General features: G+C 39.0%; 1 protein-coding gene across 17 annotated transcripts in view; it reads left to right on the top strand.

The window, feature by feature from the left end:
• Nucleotides 1-942: 942 nt before the first annotated feature.
• Nucleotides 943-22,564, top strand: part of LOC116331862 (formin-binding protein 1) — a 54,067-nt gene continuing 32,445 nt past the window's right edge. For 7 of the 17 annotated variants that reach the window (XM_039615846.1, XM_039615847.1, XM_039615845.1 and 4 more), the window contains exons 1-2: nucleotides 18,358-18,501; nucleotides 19,267-19,382. In XM_039615846.1, the coding sequence (XP_039471780.1) occupies nucleotides 18,460-18,501; nucleotides 19,267-19,382 (158 nt within the window). In that variant the 5' untranslated portion in view covers nucleotides 18,358-18,459. Of the gene's footprint in view, nucleotides 1,459-18,357; nucleotides 18,502-19,266; nucleotides 19,383-22,564 lie in introns of those variants that run through there. The other 10 variants (XM_039615851.1, XM_039615849.1, XM_039615850.1 and 7 more) reach the window with 3 other exon arrangements.

Raw genomic sequence — 22,564 nt, 5'->3', positions numbered from 1 at the left:
CCGCTGGTGACTCTTGGTCCTTGTAGCCGTGGGCACTATGTTGGTGACCCCTGATCTAAAATAATAAAATGTTTTGATTGAAATTATTTTGTGTTGTGCTCTGGAGAACGTTTATTATATGTTGATGTACAGTGATATAGTCCAAGAATATAAATATGGAGCTTGACATGAGGTAACATTTCCAATTTAACAAGCGCAAAGGTAAAAAATCAGACACGGCTTGTTTCATCCAAAGTCCCCAAAAACTATTTCAAAATCATTTGATCCTTATGAGTATTTTAATCCAGGCATCACAAACCCTGTTCTCTTTTTGTAGTGCTTTTCTGTTTTCTTTTATCTGTGTTTATACGCACGGTGGCTGGACTGGTGTGTCTCTGTTTTCTGCCAACAGATGGCGGTGTTGCTATAGTAACGGAGGAAAGCATAGTGAGTGAATAGGACTGAAAAGTTTTCTAATAAAAACGATCGACATAAATCATCACAATAAATGTGATGGCCATTACAGGTGTCTGATTAGATCAATGTTTACGCCTGGATGATATGTTGAATATGAACATAATTCCCTATTTGTAACATATAGTTATATTTATACTTAATTAGCGTATAATATAGGGAAAATAAAAATATCATTTGGAACAAGAGGGAGCAAGCATAAGATGCTTTTTATTTGAGAACTAAACTAGTTTAGCTACCCTAAGTAGTTTTATGTATAATTGCGCTAGATGACGCAAACAACGGCCACGTGTCGGTACGCAAAGTTTTAAGTAGATAGAAACCTATAAATAACCTATAAATATGAAACATTGTAGATCTTGTGAGGTACATGTTACATTAAAGGCGTTGTCGGCGTCATGCGTGATCGCCATGGCTCATCAGACAAGGGGTGGGGGGAACCCTGACAAAAGACGAGAGAGAAAGTAGGGTTTGTTGGCCAGAAGTTACTCCGAAACCCTCTGGGACTATTCAATGCAACATCTGCCAAGGGTGGCGACCCTTTTCACACCACCCCCCTGCGTTCATATAGCATTTCTAAACGGGCTTTTCAGCAGTGCAATGACACAGCGAAGAGAGTGAGCGAGCAGAGATATCGGTAAAGGCTTTTTTGGACAACCCCGCAGTGACACCCCCCACCAGGCGTTTTTTTTTCTTCTCGCCTGTGCGCGCGCAGGAGCAGCTGTCATTGGCGCTGGTGCCCGCGCGCTGCATTCAGCGAGACTATCCTGTTTGAAGATGCTGCAGCTCTTGGCCATCTTGTGTCAGAGAGGATGAGAGTGTGAAAAAAAAACCACCTACAAGGAGAGGAGCGTTTTTTTTCTTCTCAGCGTTGACAGGCGAATACCACAGAGGCAAAAATCACGTCTGCTATCGCCGCTGTGTGTGTTGGAAAGACCTCGTACAAGCTGTGGATTATTCCTAGGACATCACACTGAAACCATGAGCTGGGGGACAGAGCTATGGGTGAGTCCCGGTGCACTTGTAACCTTTGCTCTTTATCATTGAGTCCGTGTGCGTGCGTATAACGGTTCTCAGAATAAACACGCGTGTGATAATGCGCAGTACCCCGCTTTTTTCCGCTAAAAACGACGTCTAGCGAGCACGTCTTTATGCGTGTTAGTGTTCGATGACATAAGCTAAAGGGGGGCTAATTTGTAGCAGTTATTGCGTGAGATTGTGTGTTTTATTACTACGTGGTGGTATGGTGTTGTTAGCAAGAAGGGTATGGTGCATAAATATGGGCAGCTAGCGTTAGCTCGCCATCCATTTTAGTTTACATTTGAGCCTTTCAAACCACGCTTTTGCACACACCCCCTCGCAATATAACACGGCAATTCCCGTTTCCCAGCGCAGACAAATCGTTGTGGCTGTTTGTTCTCTTTGCGGCGACGGTTGCCTTTTTTTCTCTTTGCTTGTTACCGTGTAATGCGTGGCTAACCCGCAGAGAAATGCGCACATCTCACAGGCTGCATTATCACAGCAAGCAGAGGAAGTAGATAAGGTTAAGTTCTCCTAGTTGTGCATCTCTGATCGTGAGGTTACTAAAACCAGAGGCAAATGTTGAACTCGTTCTTCCAATAAGTAGCAAGTTACACTCATTTCACTACTAATGGATTTATTACAGTCGCAACTTTTAAGCCCCCCAGCTGTGTAGTTATTGGCATTCTCTAAAAAGTATTTGCATCTACAGAGAGATTTCAGATAGATTCGGCAGTAAAAAGTTTTGCCATAGCAGCTATTTCGAAATAGCAGGTTAATACAGGTGTTGCTAATCACATTAGCGAAGGATCAGAGGTGTAATTAATGTGATTAGTAACACCTGCGTTTATCTCTTATTTCATGTCAAGATAGTTGCTGTGAAAAAAAAGAAACCGCATACTACATCGGCCTGGCTGAAAAGACAATAATATGGTTCCTGGAGTCACCAAGACCTTTATGAGCAGCAGCAGAAGACAAAGTAGAAGCCGAGTGACCTACAGTAAATTCCTCTACCATGATGTCACTTTTAAGCCTATTCCTCTTTGAAATTGACTTTCAGGCAGTGTTGAACTTCTTACAACCTGGAAGTAGCCCTTATCAAGCTAGCTGGCATTTCCTAATTTATATTCAGACACATGATCACACTTGTAAGGCAACCCTGTAAAGAAAAAGGAATAAGCAAAGCAGTAATGAAGATTACAGCACCCTGTCAGACTCTTTTTTTTATGACTTGATAATAGGTAGTTGTTGCAAGTGTGAAAGAGTGATTCTTCTCTCCCCAGAGGTGCTTGCTTGTTGGCTGTTTCACAATTAATTGCACGTTTTAAATATAGCACATGTGCTAGTTTGTGCTTTGGCACAGGCATGCATGAAGCCAAGCACTGAGTATAGATTTGAACCCGCCAGGAGGGTCAGAGTGTATTTACATAAACTCATGTTGCACCATTTTTCATGCAAATATTTATAGCAAACACAGCTTCTTTTAATATGAGGTGTTCAGCTTGAGAAATTTATTTGCTTGGTTTTTACCTGTGTGCAATACATCAAATTACAGTCTCTTTAGGATTGCAGCTTGGAGCCCTTTTTGCCCTGACACAAACAGCAGTCTAAAGTCAGTGTTATAAGTTTGATTTTTTTTTTTCTTCTTGTAGACATCAAGGGGTCTGGAGATAGTTAACGTAGGGATGTTTTCTCATTTCAGAAAAAAAAAAAGGAGGGGGGGGGGCACTCACTGAATTCGCCAGTAATTTACCTGGTCCAAAGTTCACAAAGAAAACCACCGGCACTCCACATTTTTTTGCAGTTTTTCCCGTGCTCTCTGTGTATTTTCACTTTTGTACCACAATGCTTGGCCGACAAATGCTATTGCCTAGGTAGTCATGCATAGCCAACATACCCTTGAGGTACTTTACAGGCTTTCATGTGTACCTTTTGGTCTGGAAAGCATTTACAAGTTTTTAAACGTAGTCTGGCTTTTTGCAGAGAATAATGTATTACAACCAGATGCTTGCTTTTTTTCTTAGCAGGCTGAATAGAGTCCAGACACTTGATTCTTCAACATGCCATAGGGATGCAGGCTGATTTGAGCAGTGATCTGCAGGTGGACAATGCACACAGCTAATTGGGCTGTCGTCCCAACCCAGCAACCTCAGCTATGCTATTGTGGCAGCACCCACGCTTTTAAGTAGAACAAGGATGTAACTAACCAGTATGTTGTTGGTTAGATTGCATGTACATTTAGTTGTGCCCTGCATCTATGCACGATCTTTATTATGTACAATCCAGTTACTTTGATGTTTATTTTCACAATAAAATGGTTATCATAATAGCTGTTTTAAGATGAGTGCACGGTTTCCGCCAGTGTAATATAAGCATTAGCTGGCACAAGGCTCGAGTTTAATGTTGCACTCGCTTAATGCAACGCTATCCATTTGCTATAAATCTAGAGAGAACAGCATAGCTGTGACTCTGCACCTGTCTACCTCCACTGAACATGAATGGATGAAATATCAAAAATTCCGCTTGCGTAAACCATCCATTGCTTAATCATTGCAGCTGTAGTTATTAGCCTGGTACAAAAGAAATTACTGGACATTAGCCTTAAAAGGAGCATGCAGCGTGACAGATGAAGGATGAGTCACGACATGCACTGCACTTTTTCAACAAGCTCATCCTGTTGTTTCTCGCTTTGAACAGGAAAGTGTATGATATTTCAGGAAGTGAAGTAAAAGTAGAGCACAGTTTCTAAACTCTTAGCCACATGGTGAGGTAGTGCAAACAGATCTTATGGCGATATTTCTCCCTTTGCTGCTTTGTGGAGACAGTAGAGTATAACTGAAACTTTATGACAATAGAGGCTAAGTGTTAGCAGAACTGCATCAAATTAAATTTGTGGCTTGCAAATGTGAGCTTTAGACAGACTAACAGGGTAAATAAATGAACTTGACTTGTGGTGGGTCTCTATTGTTTGAACTGCATTACTCACAATGAGTAAAGCACCAACCAGTGACTCCAAAATGTTGAATACCTTTGGTGCAACATCACAGCACCGATAATAGCATTCACTGTGTTCTTAAAGAAAGGTTTTGAGAATGTTTACTGGCATGCCATCACACTCCTGTCCTTGTAACAGTAACAGTGAGATGCTCAGTGTTACACAAACAGTGTTTCAGAAGAGCCTAGCTGTGGCTTGCAACATTATTTCTAAACAGCATTTGCCACTGACAATACAACCTAACCAGGATATTATACATCATTACATTATGACAAAATGCTATAAAAAGTAAGTTGGCATCAAAGTCTTTGCAGGATTGTTAGGAAATAACTGGCTTTCTTTTTGTGAAAGCAGAGAATTGAGTAAAACAATTAGAATCACATGCATGCACAAAAGGGAATAAGCATTATGTACAAATGTGACCGAATGGAACGAAATAAGAAGGAAGTCAAATGTGGTCTAACTTGTGACTGTTTCAATCTGGACCTGGTGTCAGAAAAAAATTAAAATTTTGTTCCTAACTATAGAGGTCTTGTCACCTTTAATTTAAAAAAAAAAATCTAAATCAAGTCAGATTGAAGTATTCAAGAAAGCAAGACCGCAGCATTTCCTCTGAGACGTTGCTTAGATGCACAGTGTAGAGCTGGTGCTTTAAGCTGCAGAGGTGCTACTATATGAAGATCAACGAAAGAAGAAGATGCACATAATATTCTCAAAAACCAAAGTTGCATAGCTGTGAAAACTGAAAAAAGAAGTTAACCTCACCCTCTGGCTTTACAATGTGACTATAGAGCTTTCCATTATGACACACCTTGAATGTTTCACTTCTCTCGTGTGGATAATTTGGGAACTGGACAAAAGCTGCTTTTCTCACAGTTATGCTGGAGTCCACTAAGTCTGCACTGCCTGTAGGATGTAAAAGTGTCTTTTTCTGTGACATAACTAATTGATGAGGCAACATGGACAAGGCTGAAACTCTACTCAAAGAGCAGCAGCTTAAGGTGAGTTGAGCTTTACAGAAGCATCACTGCATTTATGAATGAGGACACCATATCCCACAGAAGTGAAGTGCACTTTCCCAGTTTCTTTGATTGTGCATTGTATTGTATTGCCAGTTTCACCCAAGGCATGGATCTGTGTATTGGCCATCAAAAGGGAAAGCTGTACAGTTTGGAGAGGATTTGTCAACTTTGCTTGCTTTCTCTTATATTTTTAATTGGAAATTTTAAGTCAACACCTGATGGTTTTAGTCTTGCATTTGCAGCAGTGAAGTATTCAGGGCTTTTTTCCTGGTGGTGTTTTTGGAGTCTAGTGTTAGGCAGATATTTCCCCAGTGTTTTCTGCTGTTCCATTTCATCTTGATTCAAGCTCCCCTGGGGTCTAGCCCCATCCCTCCTGGTGTTCTCTTGATATTCAGGGCACTTCCAGGACTGAAACCTGAGCTAGCTTGTTTCTTTCTATCAGTGTGTTGGAGTCAGTGGGGGTCAGAGCCTGAAACCCTTGGCAGACTACAACCACCATTGCTCTCACCATTAAATCTTATACCCATCACTACCCACCTGCTGACTCAGCGTTACCACTTCCAGTCCATTTTCTCCTCTCCTCCTCCTTTAAGCTGTTGTGATGCTAAAAACAAAGATGAATGAATCTGAATTTGTTCTAAAGGCTGTTAAGGAGTGAAGAGCAGAGGAAAGCAGTATTCATACAGAATTGGCTCACAACATTTTTTTAAATTAGCTAGACCATTTAAAGTACAATTTTGATTTGATTCCCATTTGCTGGTTTCTTAAATGTGAAAATTTGGTGCTTTTCAGATGACACGTGACTTCCTCCTACCTTCTCCACAATGGGAGCGGCTTAGGCTGTTTTGTCATGTTGTCCATGGAAATGTGACTCATTTCCTCCCACCACAGAGTCTAACTGTAACCTCTAATCTTTAGTCACCACTTCTTTTGTTATTTGTAAAGTCAGACTCTAATCAATGCTGTGACAGTGGCAAATATGCAGCTGTTAAACTGCAGTCACTCCAAGTGGACATGTTGTCACCTGAACCTTGTAGCTGTCTGTATTATCCTAATTGCTGTTATATTGTACCACATACTGTAAGTGTGACTTGTAGTGTTGGCAGTGCATTTATTGTCTGTCTCATCTAGGAAGCATCAGCGTTTGTGTGTGTGTGTGTGTGTGTGTGTGTGTGTGTGTGTGTGTGTGAGAACATGCTGAAAACTTGAGTTTAGTAGTTGTTGTGAATGCACTTCCTGATACTTTGCCTTCTGGAAATCTGTTCATTTTTATTCAAGATGTGGTCAGACCATACTATCAGTTAATTCAAGACTTTATTCATGTAAAATGATTTAGTGGTAATAAAAACTGGACCATGCAGACATTCAGTTGCTACACGTTTGTCTCCCACTGTTTTAACTGCGGGACTCCATTTCTACCAATCACTCATACCTTTCTTTAATATTGCTCAGTAACTCTTGTCTCTTATGCTCTTTTCATGTTCACTCGTTTGGAAACAGCTTTAAAATACTGTTTGTTTGATATGACCATGTCAATACAGCATTTACGTGTTGTAGTTTTTTTGGGGGGATGCACCAACTTCTTAAACAGGCATTGGTTCATCAGCCTCAGTCCCTTCAGTTTTGATTATATCTGTGATATTCCTTCCTTTACAGTTAGAAGAAGAAGAAGAAGTGACTTCATATTTTATGATTAATAAGTGGCTGTGTGAGCTTTTTTGAGGCTTCCTTGGAAAACTACAGTGTTGTAATGGATTCTGCTGTTGCAGGATTCTGCATTAAACCCATTTTGTCTCAGCTAGACTGGTATTTTGAATAAGGTAGAAAGTAAATTGTGTGCACTTACATTAATAATTAATAGTTAATGATGCCAGACGGAGAGGACAGAGAGCACTGATGTAGTGTAAAATAGCTTTAACAGTAAATGCCATTTAAATCTTTATCCCTGCTTCCCGTTCAGTAACAGCTACGTCCCTCACATTTCTCCCTGAATATGTGTTGCCCTCCATATACTGTACATTAAAATAGAAAACACTGCATAGAACTTAGAATTGTCAACGTGTTTTTTTTTTTTTGTGCAAGTTCCTCCATGATGAGTAATCTGCCTGTCTTGTCAGGCAACCCCTAAAAAGTGGCATCTTTACTCATATTCTGAGATGAGGCATGTTAGGGTGGAGCGAAACAACTGCCACATAATTTAGAGATTGCCTGGGAAACTGTAGCACGTATCTCAGCTCATTTAGATAAGTGAAAGTACTCAATGTTCCCTAAGGCCTTTACCTTGTGGAGAAATAGTGTACATATATTAACATGAGCGTAAAAGAGAGGGAAGTGAATGGATTTATAAAATCCAGTTATGGTTTGATTGATTGATTGATTGATTGATTGTTAATTTATTTCAAACAGTTGTGTGGCCTGTTAGCAGATTACTGGCTTTTGTTTAGCTGTGTTATTTTAACTAGTACACTAGTGAAAAACAGCGCTCTCTGTTGTATTAGCAACACTGCTTCCTGACTGCGCTAGCAGTAGTTGTATGACGTCACTTTTAAATTGTGTTATGTCACTCAAGTGTAAATGACTTCTTGCTGATGTGCGCCTTCACCTTAAAGAGAGTGGTTTGACCTTTGTTATCTGAAGCTAAGCTGGAGTGAGTTGGAAGCATTTGCAATAAATGTTCCATGTCACTTCTGAAGAAAGTCTCTAGCAACACAGTTGGGTCAAAGTGTAAAATACATAAGATGCAAACATGTTTAATCTAGTCTCTCATTTACAACCACAATGTTTGCCAGCAGACTTAATTATAAGGTAATGCAGTTTGTTTGTGTTATTTTTTTTAAATTACATAAGTCCCATGGCAGCCATAATTTGATTTTAAGACTGACACTTGTTGACAAAGATGTGCAGTAATCTCAGACAGTATAGTTTGAGCCACTGCAAAGGAACATGTTGTTAGTATGTTATTCAGTGGAAAGTATTTAAATTGGGCATGTCATGGCAACATGTAGCATGACTGCCTTGAAACCCAGTATGTATACTGTTAGGGACAGCTGAGCAGGGGTGTCATTTAGAACCTGAAGTCAGTATTAACTCACTGCTTTGGCATGTGTCTGTATTTATTTACCAAGCAGCAACCTCTGAGCCTGTAAAAATGAAGCCAATGTCCAAGTGCCAAAGGTGTATTTCCTTAAATGGCCAATTGAGGCTGGTTCCAAAGATGAGCAAGCTCTGCAGTTACCACTCTCATTTAAAGTGTCTTCACACTTAAAAGTTATTTATGTTTGAGACATGGTTGCTTTTAATGACAGGTGGGTGCTGAGACTGTTTTGGTGCATGTTGGAGCTTTTTTTAAGCTCATTATCTTACATTATTTGACACTAGACCGACAGACACTGCACAAAGTCTTTTCATAGCTTATTTATTTATAGGGGATGAAATTCTAGTTGTATTTTTTCTATTTTAGCAATGATGAGAGGGATTGTGTTTGTGTAATACACCCGTGGCTATGGATGCCTTGAGCTGGTCAAACTGGTGATAACTTAGCACTACCTTTAGCACTTAGCACTCCTCTCATAATTTAGCTGTTAAAAAACAAAACAAAACAAAAAGTAGCAATAGTATGACTATGACTCAAATCTTTAAAACAGTAGTTCAGGTAACAAGTTCACAGAGGATCTTTTCTATGTGCTATAATAGCATGCATATATCTGCAATAAGCTAATATCAGAAAATGCTGTTATAGGTTGATTCAGTTGCAAGTTGTTTGCAAATTAGAGTGCCAGATTTAGGTAAAGTATAGATCAGCCTATATGTAATGGACAGTCAGTACACCTCTTGCTTTAGTGATCCATTTATATAATCTTATGAAGCTTATGGACAGAGAATCTATCACAGTTAAATGTAGATAACATTCAGCTTGAAGAAATGAGAGATGATTATCAACTGACAGACTAAAATATAAATTCATTACAGTTCATTCAAATTGGGCATTTCCCAAAGTTCAAAGTTTCCTTCATTCCACAGACCGTGTTATATAAAGAATTAAAGAGCTTTATCCTCCAAAAAGAAGAAAAACAGCTCAGCAGGAACAATGGCTAATGTGTGTTTGCAGGATTAGCCACAAAGCAGCCTATTGGGTAGTAAAGGTAATTAGAAGGGGGTGTAGTAATCAGATTAATGACTTCATGGTTTAATCAAGTTCTGTGCTAGCTCCTTCTCATTATGCTTCTTATTCTTGGTGCATTCTAGTTTACACTGGCCCCTGTGAAATGAAAATGTTTGCGTATTAGGTATTATCAGGAGTCTTTGCACCACTGTATTCTGGATCTTCAAACTACCAGCACTCAGTTATTTGTCCAGGACAGGTTTTTCTTTTCTATTTTATCCCAGTGAGACGGATTAATTTGCGACTTATTTGCCTATCCCGTCGCTTCATGAAAACAGTGACCATGTTACGGAGAAGAAGTGAGTTTTTTGTTTTTCTGGACAGTGCCCTTTCTGTGATTACACAAAAAGAGGAACAGAAAGAAGAGCCACAGCTGAGCCCTTGTGACGAGTATCTACAGGTGCTAATGCAGATGAAAACGACCAGTGCTGTAAGTCAAGTATTTCTGACTTCAGTCATATTTGCACAGTGATTTGTTTAGTTCAGACAAACATCAGGATTAGTCAAAGGTATGGGTAACAGTCATAAAGGGTTCTGATATACTGTCTGAGTGAAAGAAGAGACGCCGAGCTGCAGCAGAACTTTCCATTTGATGTCCAAACTTTCCTTCTTGAGTTGGCCACCCTTTCTGTTACTATGACTAACAACTGACATGCAGAAATTTCCTGTTGCATAAATGCCACAAGAAGCTCTTCTTATTAAAGGAACAAAGCTGTGAGAGCTTCTTACCAGTGTTACAAGACAGAAGTAAAGACAAATGACAAGCTAGCACAGTAAAAAAACACTATAGCTTAAAGCAAGAGTGCATTATGCACATGTGCATGAATCAACTTCCATTCTTAAATTTTCAGACCATCAGAGGAGTTATTTCTATAAATACCTGCATGGCATGCAAACAAGAGTTGTTTTACGTAAGGTCATCCATCGCCTCAAACAGCTGTTCATATTTTACAGGAAGTTTTGCGTGTATGGTTGCTGCACATGTGTGCATTTGCCCCTGGACACGTGTGCCTTGTACTTTCACAGTTATTTTCATATTACCTAACAAAAGACAGTTGATAGCTGATCCTAAAAGGTGATAATAAAAATTGTTTTCATGTCATCATCAGTTTTGTTGTTGTTGGTAAGGCTGAGGCAGGAGGCACTGTATTTGAAGTGTGTTCTACCTGCTAGTCTTTTTTAACTTTAATTCATTATGAGGAGATGGGTAAATTTAGTGTGTGCACCATAATAAGTCCTTTTAACCCAAGTTATGATGCCTCTGAGTGTACTTTCTTTCTTTAAAGTTGCCATTGCCCATAGGTTTGCAGGTAGGCTACTTATTGACTTTTGTAACTTACTGAATTTTGTGCTATTTAAATATGAACATATGTTCATTCTTTTGAATGAACATATGTTGCTACTCCACGCTGCAGCTGGTGGAGCTGTGATTGAATATGTGTACCATTTACAAAACTATTATTAGACCAAACCTACTTTGAGGTAATCATCATAATTTCACACTCAAAGCCTCAAACATTTAAAATTAAAGTGTAACATCCTATCACAGACCCGCTTTTAGATGGTGTTTGATAATGATTTTGTTGGTAGTTGGAGACGAATGACGAGTACCTGCAGCTCATGCTGCAGATGAAAATAATTTTGTTTTGAGCTGTAGTATGCAAACTAATGCTAAATTTACACTCGACTGCTTATTTTAACAAAATGAAGCAACACATCTTTGACCTGGTGTCAGGTAGTTTTCCACTGACTAAAAGTAAACTTTAAGTAATTTTACTAATTAAGCCATTTGGTTTGGGGGAATTTGGTCACCACAGTTGTGAAAACACCGTGGGTTTAAAGATGTAGCTCTTTAGCCTCATGAAATCAATGGTGACCAATTTCGCCTACAGGCATAGTTTTTGACCTGGACTTGGCTGATCATGCAGTCCTCAATGAGAGTATTAAGAATCACGTCCAGAAAAAAAAAGGTTAAACATGTACAAATTTGCTTAGTTGCATGAAGAACAAATTTGTTTACATTCATATATTACACTGGAGTTGGCCGAACAGAGCCATGATTTGGAGGCAGAGCATAAAAATTCTAAAAACAAAAAACAAAAGAAAATCAAAATTTACTTATAAAGCACATTTAAAAACAACAAAGTTGACCAAAGTTGGAACAAAGGATTACAAAGAAAGAATCAACAGCTAGGTGAATAATCTGTATTGTCCAGCCGCCCTGCCAAATTTTAGGTTCCCCAACAGTGGAAGACAGTTTTGCCTGTAAACCTTTTTTAGCCTTTATTAACCCAAAGTGACATAGTTGAGGGGATCTGTTTGCTGGCACTGTATATGATCTACTGTCTGTGTTTGTGGGTGTGCACATGTGCATTGTTGGTGTGTCTCTTATCCTGCAACACCTCCTGGACTAGGGGGTTACACCGAGCTATGGAGGCATTGTTCCACCCCACTTTATTGGACAAAGCCTGATGTGTGTCAGAGAGAGGGTTTGGCATCTCCACCAAATATTTGTTCTTGCAGCTGAACGCCCACTGTCGTGAGGAGGCACAAGAAAACGCTGCATTGACCCACTCAGGGGGACATTAGTCTTCACTTCATCTCTGAGGGTGGTGGTTTTGTCTGGTCAGTAAAAAGCTGTATGTAACTTTCTGAATAATCACTTAATAAACCAGACCAGGACATTTTGTGCAACTTTTTTCTTTTAAAGTTGAAGCTACGTTTGGTAGAACAATTGGGCTATTTGTTTTTTTCTTTCTTTCTTTGGTGTGACCCTCACAGCTTAATGACCAGTTCTCAGTGAAAGCAGATTCTTCCTCACTCTTCTCATTCAGGATAGGGTTTGTGAGCTAATGAGACTCAAAATAGCTCACTCATATTTCCCGTGATTAGAGTTTAAAGCTGTTCTGATACCCATAACACTAGTTATGATGTGAAACAAAACAAAAACCTCTGCAACTTAGACAGTCAGTGGTCTGTGTAGGAATTCCCGTCATTATATACCTTGGATGATTCACTTCCACCAGCAAAAGTCTAGACAAGTAGAAAAGAAAGAGCTCCTCCTTTGACAGCACAGGCCTGCTGTTCTTGCTCTTCAGTCAACGCATTGACCCTTCAAAATAAAGGCAAAAGCATCCATGGACTTTTGCACTGCTCCCTCTCTAGGTGAGCATCTGTCTCCTCGACCTCTCTGGGTTACCCTCTGTGCTCATGTGACCTCATCACGCTCTGTTCTTTCTTTTCATTGAAAGCCTTTCAGTGGGTGGTTAGACTTCTTATGTTAAAAGTTGAAAGTCGATTAAAGGCTTAATTGGAATTTTGTAATTGCATAAATAAATAAATAAATAGCGACCCATCAAAAGAATTTCAGTAAAACTTTTCCCAGTGGGGATTTATTGTTATTTTTAATTCACTTTTCATTTACTGTAGAATTGACTACTTTGCAGTGAGAAATAAATGAAGCACATTATACAAACTCTTTACTAACAAAACAAAGCCAAACATAATTCATACTTTCATTTTTTGAAGTTATTAGTCTGTAATTCCTTTTCATGTTCTTTCCTCTGAGTTGACAAGTGAAATAGCGCTTTTTTTCTTTATTCTTGTGCTTTAATGGCATATTGATTTTTACTGTGATCAGCAGAGCAGCAAACTGACCTCTCCAGGGTTGGTATGAGTCCAGTAATATAAGAAGTGTGCCCAGAAGTTTGCTGATGTAACACAGGGCCTGTTTCAGGTGCTTTTTCCATGATCTCATTATCCTGGCTGTACAAAAGGAGAGATAACTATGCTAAATGGTTCCCTTTTGGTGCTCCCTGCATTCCTTCATGAAGTGAAAAGTCTAGGGCTGTCCTAAATACTCACCTTTAGCTTAGAAGCTTTGGTAGTAATCAAAAGCGAATATCTCAATCTTTAACAAAACCTGGGGAGCGGGGTGCTAAAGATGACTTATCTGACGCCTCGTTCTTTAAAAATAATTTTTATGTTAGGCTAATTATTTTAATTGTTGATTCTAAGCTTACTAAATATCTGAATGTAAGTGTGCTGATACTCTCTACTGTCTGCTGTTGAAGAAAGGAGAACAGACAGTAGGCCAGAAAATAATTTTTCTGCTTCAATACTATTTGTATATGACTTTACTACATTTCTCTGGACAGTTAAAGAAATATATACTGCTTAAAATGTGCATTTGTTATTCAAAATCATTCATTGGTTAGGAACTGGTTATTAGGATAAGATAAGACTATTTTATAATATAATAAAAGACTATTTATAATATAATAATAAAATCTTCATAGATTAGGCCACTGTTGCATCCAAAAACGGGTAACATCAAAAATAACAAAACCCCTGAGTGGATTACTCCAAATCCCTTCAAATAGCTGTTATTGCTAATGTTGTTACGATAAGAAAAGAAGCCCCTTCTTTCAGTTGAAGGAAGAAGTGTAAGGTATACATCATGGAAGCAATGAAATGTCCTGGAATTTTTTATTTTAAAGCTACTGAGACCCAGATTGGGTTAAAAGATTAGTTTTGACTTTGAATACCACTAAATTTATAGCAATTGTGAAATTTAGCCTGAGGTCTTCATGAGGTTTGATTTAATTACACTGGTTTTCAAAAGCTCTGCTATGATCAGAGAGGTTGGAGTGGTGTTTTAAGGGCCTGAATGTTGGTGTTTGAAGTTTGTTTGTTTTTTTTATATACTGGTCACTGTTCACATATAACTTGTGCCCTTTTTTTCATTAGATTTTGCAGAGAGGGAAGTTCCAACCACATGATATCATATATTGTCTACAAAGTGAAATATTTCTTTGAATTTGTAACCGTTGTAACCGTTCCAGCTGCTTTGACTTGATAGGTGATAACCAGTACAGGGCACAGTGAAACTGGCTCATCTTTGCCTCATGCGTGTCCGTGTGTTGAGAAAGCCTTTCTTTAGATGGGGAGCAAGGCAGTGGCCTGGGCCTTTATTATTTGTGAGATTTCAAAAGTTGTTGTTCAATAATATGTATTAGTTCAGATTAAGTGGCAGTCTGATACCTGCACTGTAATCTTCCTAAAACGCTCAAGAATAACTAGAGGTTATGAGGCTGACCCTTATACAAATATGCATTAGTTTTCTTACAGCCCATGGACCACCTACGTAAATTTAGTAACTGCTAATGTTCCCTTTGTTCTCAGTTTGAATCTGTTTTCCATTTCCTGAATAATAAAAAACATTTAGCCTCACAGTTCTATTTATTTTCTTTTACATACTACCACATAGTACATGTGGGCCACTGACTGGGACGGTATCCTGCAAAAATAAGTGTAGTGGACCTGGGTCATCTCCTGAAGGGATTCCAGCATATTGGCTTTGATAGCAATAAAGTCAGGTGTCCGAGGCAGCAGATGAAAGGATGGTTGTCATAAGTTATTAGTACAAGAGGCAGTAGGAGGATTAATGGAATGGATTGTTTCAAGTTTAAAGTCTGTTAGAGGTTTTGTTTGTATTCAAACCACTTTTGTTATCATATAATGTATTTCTGCTTGAATTATTCTCGTGTTTTTTAGGGCTATGACTAATTACACTTGATTGAATTTTGGCAGTCATTCATTTACTGTGTTCAGTGTCAAAAACTAGTTACGTTTTCACAATTCTGCAGAGCAAATGTATGTATTATATTGGCTAATATTGGCTTAGTTGACTGGTGTCGTTTTTTTGGCAAGTAGCATGACATTTAACCAGAGACAGTGAGCAATTTTAATCTGTTGGGTCACATCTATTTTGTGATTCCTAAATAAGAAAGGTGGAGACCTTGCCCAAAAAGAGCCAGCAGCCAGAAACGTAAGCCAATCATGTTGTTACACCTTTGCAAGCAGTGGAGGTTCAGCTTCAGCTCTATTGTAATAAACAGTGTTGTGAAAAAGTCTTTGCCCCCTTCCTGGTTTACTATTTTTTTGTATGTTTGTCACAATTAAATGTTTTAGATCATCAAACAAATTTAATAAGATAACACAAATGTAAACAAAATGCAGTTTTCTAAATGAAAGTGTCCTGAATCTGATTGAGATGCTGTGGCATGACCATGCTTGAAAACCTGCCAATATGGCTGAATTACAACAATTCTGTAAAGATGAGTGAAACTAAAATTGCTGTGATAGAGTCATTGGCAGTTATCGCAAACGCTTTATTGCAGTGATTGCGGCTAAGGGTTGCTCAACCAGTTATTAGGTCTAATGTCAAACTTTTTCACACAGGGCCATATAGGTTTGGATTTTTTCTCAGTTAATAATAAACACATTCATAATGTAGCATAAGCGTATGCTTTAAAAACTTTTTTTGTGGCTTACTAGTTCTTTAAATTGAATTAGCGTCTTCAATGGTATCATGGGATTAGCATCGCTGCTAATCACGTTGACACTGTGGTTTGAGCCGTCATCTTGTGAATCTGTGCACATGCATTGTGGAAGTTTTAATTGAGCAGTTCTATATATGCACGTATTATGTTCCTCTAACCATTGAATCGAAAGTTATGCCTCAGTCTAGGGCTTTTTAGACATAAGTTGTAATGGCCACCATTTTCTTTGTGAGTATTTATTACACGGCGTGCTGCGGGGAAAATCCTGTCCTAACGTTTGAGTCTAAGGTTTATTTTTTAGCACCTGACAGCTCTTTTTTGCTTCTCAGCTGTAAACACTGCATACTCTTTCACGTGATTCAGTTTATTTTGAAAAGTCTCAACAGGATCTTGAGCTTTATTGTGAAAGGTTTATGTGGAAAATAAACAAGCGGACACGCGATGGTTTTACCGTCGTTGTTGCTAACAACAACGCATAAAAACAGTCGCTTGTCTGTCCGTAGTGTGGTTATACGAAATATAAGAGAAAGGGAGACCTTTAAGAAATTAATATGGCCACTACAGTGACCATCAAAACGATGAAAAAATATTGCAGTAAACAGTTTATTTTGTGACACCACGAAACAAACGATAGCGTAAAATGAAACGATAGTTTTTATATCGTCATCCAATATATATCGTTATATTGAACAGCCCTACCTCAGTCTACATTCATATAAATAGAGCCTTCAAAATACCTGACCTTTTATGTGATGCCTGTCAAGTAGAGGTACTTACTTTGAAATATGTGGGGTCAAAACCTCCCAGCAGAAAGGTCAGTAACTCCAGTTTATCAATAAAATCAGTTTGAGATGCTCCTGTTGTTGAGATCATGGCATTACAATACAGGATTGAAAATGGGGTTTGACCTAATGATAAAGTATGAGTATATGCTTGTGTCTTACTTTCACATAATGCATTTCTTTCTTTGACAGCACTCTCTTCTAATTCATAATTTATTAATACACTTTTTCTCTTGTAGCTGGCAAATTGCTTGGTTGATGGCTTTTCCATTTTACTTCAGGAAGTGTCTCTTGATTTGTGATCTCAGAATGACTCAACATTATGATGGATCGATTTTTTATTTTATTTTATTTTTTAAAATGAGATAAATGGTAAAATGAACAAGGTGACAATGTTTATGAGACCCCAGCAACATGGGCTAGTCCCTCTTGTAATTTTAATCCCCTCACATATAATCCCGCCTCTTCTGTAATTTCCATTCTTTTCATGACCCCTCCCTCCCTCTGTTTTTCCGCTCTCTCTCACTGTCCTCTCTCATCCCACTTATTCCACCTTACGGCTGATGGAGCATTAAGCCTGAGTGCTGTGGGCAGCCATAGCTTCAGATTCAGAGCGTGCACTTGAGTGAGCCACTGCTGCGCGAGTTCCTCCCCTGGTCTTTCACATTCTTGCTGTTTCTGGATAATCAGGAATTAATTGCTTGAACTGGCCAGTTTCTGTTGTTATTGTGTAGAAGTAGGGGTTCATTGTTCCCCATGATGTTACCCCTTTAACTGTGGATATCTAGAGCATGGTCTTGTGGATGCCCTCTCCAGATTAACCACAGCTTTTTGGTGCTCTAATTTGGAGGACATTGGATGGACATTTTCTGGATTTGGATATTTTTGAATTATTCCACGACGAGACACAGTGGATAAGATGGTGCCCCTGCAAAAAAGGGTAATCTGAGTTATGTGTGCAGAGGAGGAGAGGAGGGTTTTGTGTGCATGATGTGGGTGGAGCTATGTGTGCTTATTGTTTTCTGTTTTGTGCCCTGAATGCTGGATGTCTGTAATAGTTTTCATAATGAAGTAAATATTGTTAATTGCTTTAATTGGAACATGGCATCTCAGAGTGAGCATGCGCTTGGGCGATAACAGCAAGCAGTGGATGGGTGTCTGAAAGTAAAGACTGTAGGATTGATGAGGCAGAGTTTAATTTCAGTAAAATGTGTAAATCTGTTGATTTCATCTTGTGCTGAGTGGCTTGTTGATGAGGAGTGATTGAAACTGACTAACAATGCAGAGTGCACCGCTACCCCTCACCCCCACCCTTCTCACTCCATTATATTTTGCTAGAGTACCAGTTAAATGTGTGAAGGCTTGTTCAAAGGTGTGCAAGAAAATTTTTTATCACACTCTAGACAACATTTTGTGGCTTCAGTAAAGCTAGAAATATATTTTCCTGAAGTGTTTGAATGTTTTGCACTTCTAACAAAAAAGCCAGTTTAACATAACTTCTCATAGGCTACACTACACCTCTTAAACTTTTCATCACCACAACCACTTCCTGTGAATGCGCTCTTTGTGGAGGATGTTTAAAGCCGTTCTAAAGTGCCCTGCATGGTTTGCTTAGAGAATTAGAAAGAACTTTTCGCACTGTGCTTAAGAGCAATTATCTGCACTCAGGAAGACTACCGACATGTTAGAAGAGAGGATGGGAGATTGTTGGAGCCGCACTAAGGTTGTCTGTGTCTTTTTTGTTGTTCACCTTTGGAATTATTTTGTAATTCTCTTGGAATTAAGCATACGATTGTTAGTGAAACTTTGCACGTATGTAAATCGATATTCCAGATGAAAGCTTTTCTTTTTTGAAGTGATGAATTTCAAGACGTGACCTCAGCCAACTAAAGGCTCATTTTTTCCTCACAAGTCATGAACGAATCATGAAGAATGAGTTCAGTCTGAACAGCTGTGTTTGGTTATCAGTAGTGAGGATTGCTGCTGCTGCTGCTGCTGCCTGTTTTTACTATGAGCTCTACTTTTTCTCTGTGACAGACCACAATTTGAAATTAAATTAAGAGTAGCAAGGGGAAACTTGCTGGAAAATGACTCTGGTGTCAGGAGGACAGTTGCAGGCTTATTCCAGGAAACACTTCCTTTGAAGAGTTTAAATCACAATTTAGGTTTGTTTGAGTTCAATTACTGAGAGTAAACCAATGCGTGCCCTGTGGGAAGCCAGATGAGCAGTAGTCTACAAACAGAAGTTAGATTTTAAGAAACTTAATGATTAGTATGAGCAGTGCTCAACTGAAAAGGTCTTTGGTAAAAATGCACGTGGGCCAGAGTAAGTGAGCAAAAGATCGACAATAGGTCCCTTGCAGTGCCCTCATTGAACTGACTGAATCGTTTGTAATGCTTAACTTTCTTATTACAGTGTAAATGGCATTACACAGTGCTTTATTTTCCTTCTTGAATGATGTAATCACCGTCTTCTTCTTTTCTGCAGGATCAGTTTGACAACTTGGAAAAGCATACACAGTGGGGGATCGAGTTTGTGGAAAAGTACACCAAATTTGTCAAGGAGAGATCAGAAATTGAAACCAACTATGCAAAACAGATTAGGTGAGTATTTTAAGTTTACTCAGAATCTCATTGTGGGTTGCAGAAGCAGTTGTAATAATGGTGAATGTTTTCCTCTTGATGACATAGATAAAAAAGACACACACAGAAACAGACACTCTACAGCAGGATTTGACCTACCGAAGTGCCCTTGAGACTGAATCTTAAACACCACATTTTGAAGCTGACCTTGACCTCTGGCCTCCCATAGGAAGAGGAGACTAAATGAACAATCCCATGTGGGAAACCGTGCATTGGAATACAAGTTATCAAGAAATTCTCTTATTTTCACAGCAGTGTTGTTGTTTGCCTGCAAGGAAGTAGAATTACCTTATGTAACTGCAGAACCAAACATGCAAAGCGGAAGAGGTTGTCTATTCCCCTCCATCCTTTTTGTCTGTGAAGAGTCTGTCTGCTGCTTTGCACTCTATCCTGCGTGCTGTCTGATTGTGTTGCTAGCTTCAGTTTCAGGCAAGAGGAAGTCAGGTTGTGGGGGAAGGGGGTGAAGCTTGTGTTTCCATAGAGATTACTAGGTATCAGCATTATCAACCCCAGGTCTGACCCAGATTTTTCCCCCCTCCAATCACAAGTGTCGGTCCCGCCCCCTCCACTGTGTTTTGCTGCAGTCACTTATTTTTTTCAGGGGAAGTAGTGGGAGTGTATTCAGTCCTGCATTGACAGGATGCGCCTCACAAGACCTCTTGCATCCATGCACAGTGGGAGATACCCCCCAAATCCACAATCCTCATCTTTAAAGAGGCCAGGCAATATGGCTAATGCTATAAGTATTGACCCCCAACCCCCAGTTTCACAGAATCTAGCCACTACCATTCCAGTATTCACAATGAAAGCCTCTGTAACCTGCCCTGTGATCCTGTATGCAGACCTTGCAATGTTTCTTGATAATTAAGTCAGCTTGAGATAATAGGACTATCTGTCTGTGTTTATATGCATGCATTATCTACATATCTCTGTATTCATTAACTTTTCAGACCTAAATAAGGACACATCCAAACAGAGATGTTTTTTTAATTGGTGCATATAGTTTTCCTAACTATTAATTTTGTTCTGTTTTTTTCTTTCTGCAAATCTGCTAAGAAATAATGTTGAACTTTAACTATTTAAGGTCCTCTTTTTTTGTCTGGATCATTTTAATGGCATGTAAAATACATCGCCTTAGTTAAATAAAATTAGTTAAATTAAAGCACTTCATTAGTAAATAAGGTGGGCTTGTATGTAAACAAATATAGATATCCAATAATTCTGTTAGTTACTAGCATCTGTCTCTGTGTGTTCCACTCATCTAGCTATAGTAGGTTTATTGAACCGGAGGCCCTCCAGATGGTCCAATGTTTTCAGGGCTTGCTGTTATATAGCACACTCATACACACATACACATATATGTGCATATCGACATGCTTGACAGAAAAGCTAAAATGAGATAGTTAGGACATTAAGACAGAGGTTTTGCGACTCATTGAGTTTTCTATTGTTTTCAACACACTGGTTCTTTGTTGTGGTGCTACTTGGCCATACCTCAGGACTAATTACCCTCTGTAATCAACTTCATTTGTGACATCAGGTATAATCTATTGGGCACACTCATACTAAAAAAAATGCAGAGCTCTTAAATCTAATAAACTAATGGAGCTAATCCGTTGATCTAGTCCTCCTTTCTCTCAGCTGTGTTGTTGGGCAGATTTTTCAGGCTCAGAGGTACCGTCTTTCATCACAGTAGACAACTTGACAAGTCACAACAGGAAATGCACAGGTGTATTTAAAGACATTGCTTAACCTTGTGCAAGTTTATAGTTATGGTTTAACTTGCTGGGTCACCTTTTACATAGAGACATAAAATTATATGCATATGAATCATTTTTTTAATTAAAAAAAAAAACTAATTCAAATGTTATATCTGGGTGAACAAAGAAAATGTTTGTCAGATCAATAAGCCTGCAGAAATGGGCCAGTTATGGGAGGAATCATCAATAAGTGAGGCCACAGTTTTAATACAGTTGCAACAAATGCTATGTGAAACATATGAAACACTTTGCATTTCTAAAGACCTGAATGCCATGTATGGCTATAAATCTACTTTACAGCATTTCATCACCACACCAACCACACTGCACTAATCCACGAATAATCCTCTTTCCCTGAATTGGTGTAAACATGCACAATGCTTCAGTGTAGTCATTGCAGGGGCAATGCATTAATGCCCCACCCTCCTCTCCCCTAGAGTCCAGTCTGGAATAATCCAAATCAAAGTGGGAATAAAATCTTGCTGAAAACACACTGGTAGAGGGAGAAAATGTTATCAACTGCTTCAGAGATTCTGCCTCAGTAACTGTCCAGTAAAATATGGAGACATAAACTCTTAAGTTGCCCCCCAACTCCATTTAACCATCCTCATTTAAAGATAGTTGTTACCCTAGTTTCAACGCATTTGCTAAATATGTTGCTGAGTTGAGTGGGACACATACAGTCTGACACGTGGCTTCTGGCTGTGAGTGAATGAATGAGTGAGTGGGAGCTAGGGCTATAATTAGAGGTTGGGTGAAAAGGAGAGAGAGATAGGTGCATAGATCTGCCTAGCAACAGTGCAAACACCACTCGGAAGTCGTGTGGGGGATGTGGGCATGAGAGAGCTGGATGGAGTTCATGCAGACCCACATTATATCTTTCTTAATACATTTATTATTTATTTCGGCATGAATTAAGCAAGCTCTTGTGCAAGCTGAGGCATTTAGGTCCCATCACTGAATAAACTGCTGTAATCCCAGATCAAACACAGTCACCAATGACTGTAGTCAGGTCTTTGCATCAGTTGACATTGACATGGTGTAATAATTTGGACGTTAATGTCACCAAAGGTTTATGACATTAGACTGGAAAATTTCACTTTCTCTTTTTTATGTCTTTTCTCTGAATCAGTTAACATATTTGTGGCTTTTTCATTTTAGTATGTCTTTTTTTTGTTAGTCCACAGCTTGGATATTCATTTTTAATTTGACAACAGTTCCTCTAAATTAGACAACGGATCCTAAAGGTGCAAGCACACAGAGTTCCCAAATCCATCAGAACATTGAGTATGTTATTATGATTTGCTGACAGAGTCCCAGTTGGCTGGTGATGAGTCTGCCACAGTGTCTTTATGAAACGAGTGACATGATGCACCTTGCCTG

The sequence above is a fragment of the Oreochromis aureus genome, linkage group 7, assembly GCF_013358895.1.
Source record: "Oreochromis aureus strain Israel breed Guangdong linkage group 7, ZZ_aureus, whole genome shotgun sequence".
In the NCBI taxonomy this organism is placed as follows: domain Eukaryota; kingdom Metazoa; phylum Chordata; class Actinopteri; order Cichliformes; family Cichlidae; genus Oreochromis; species Oreochromis aureus.
The sequence above is the reverse complement of the archived record's forward strand: the minus strand, read 5'-3'. Positions and strand labels throughout refer to the sequence as shown.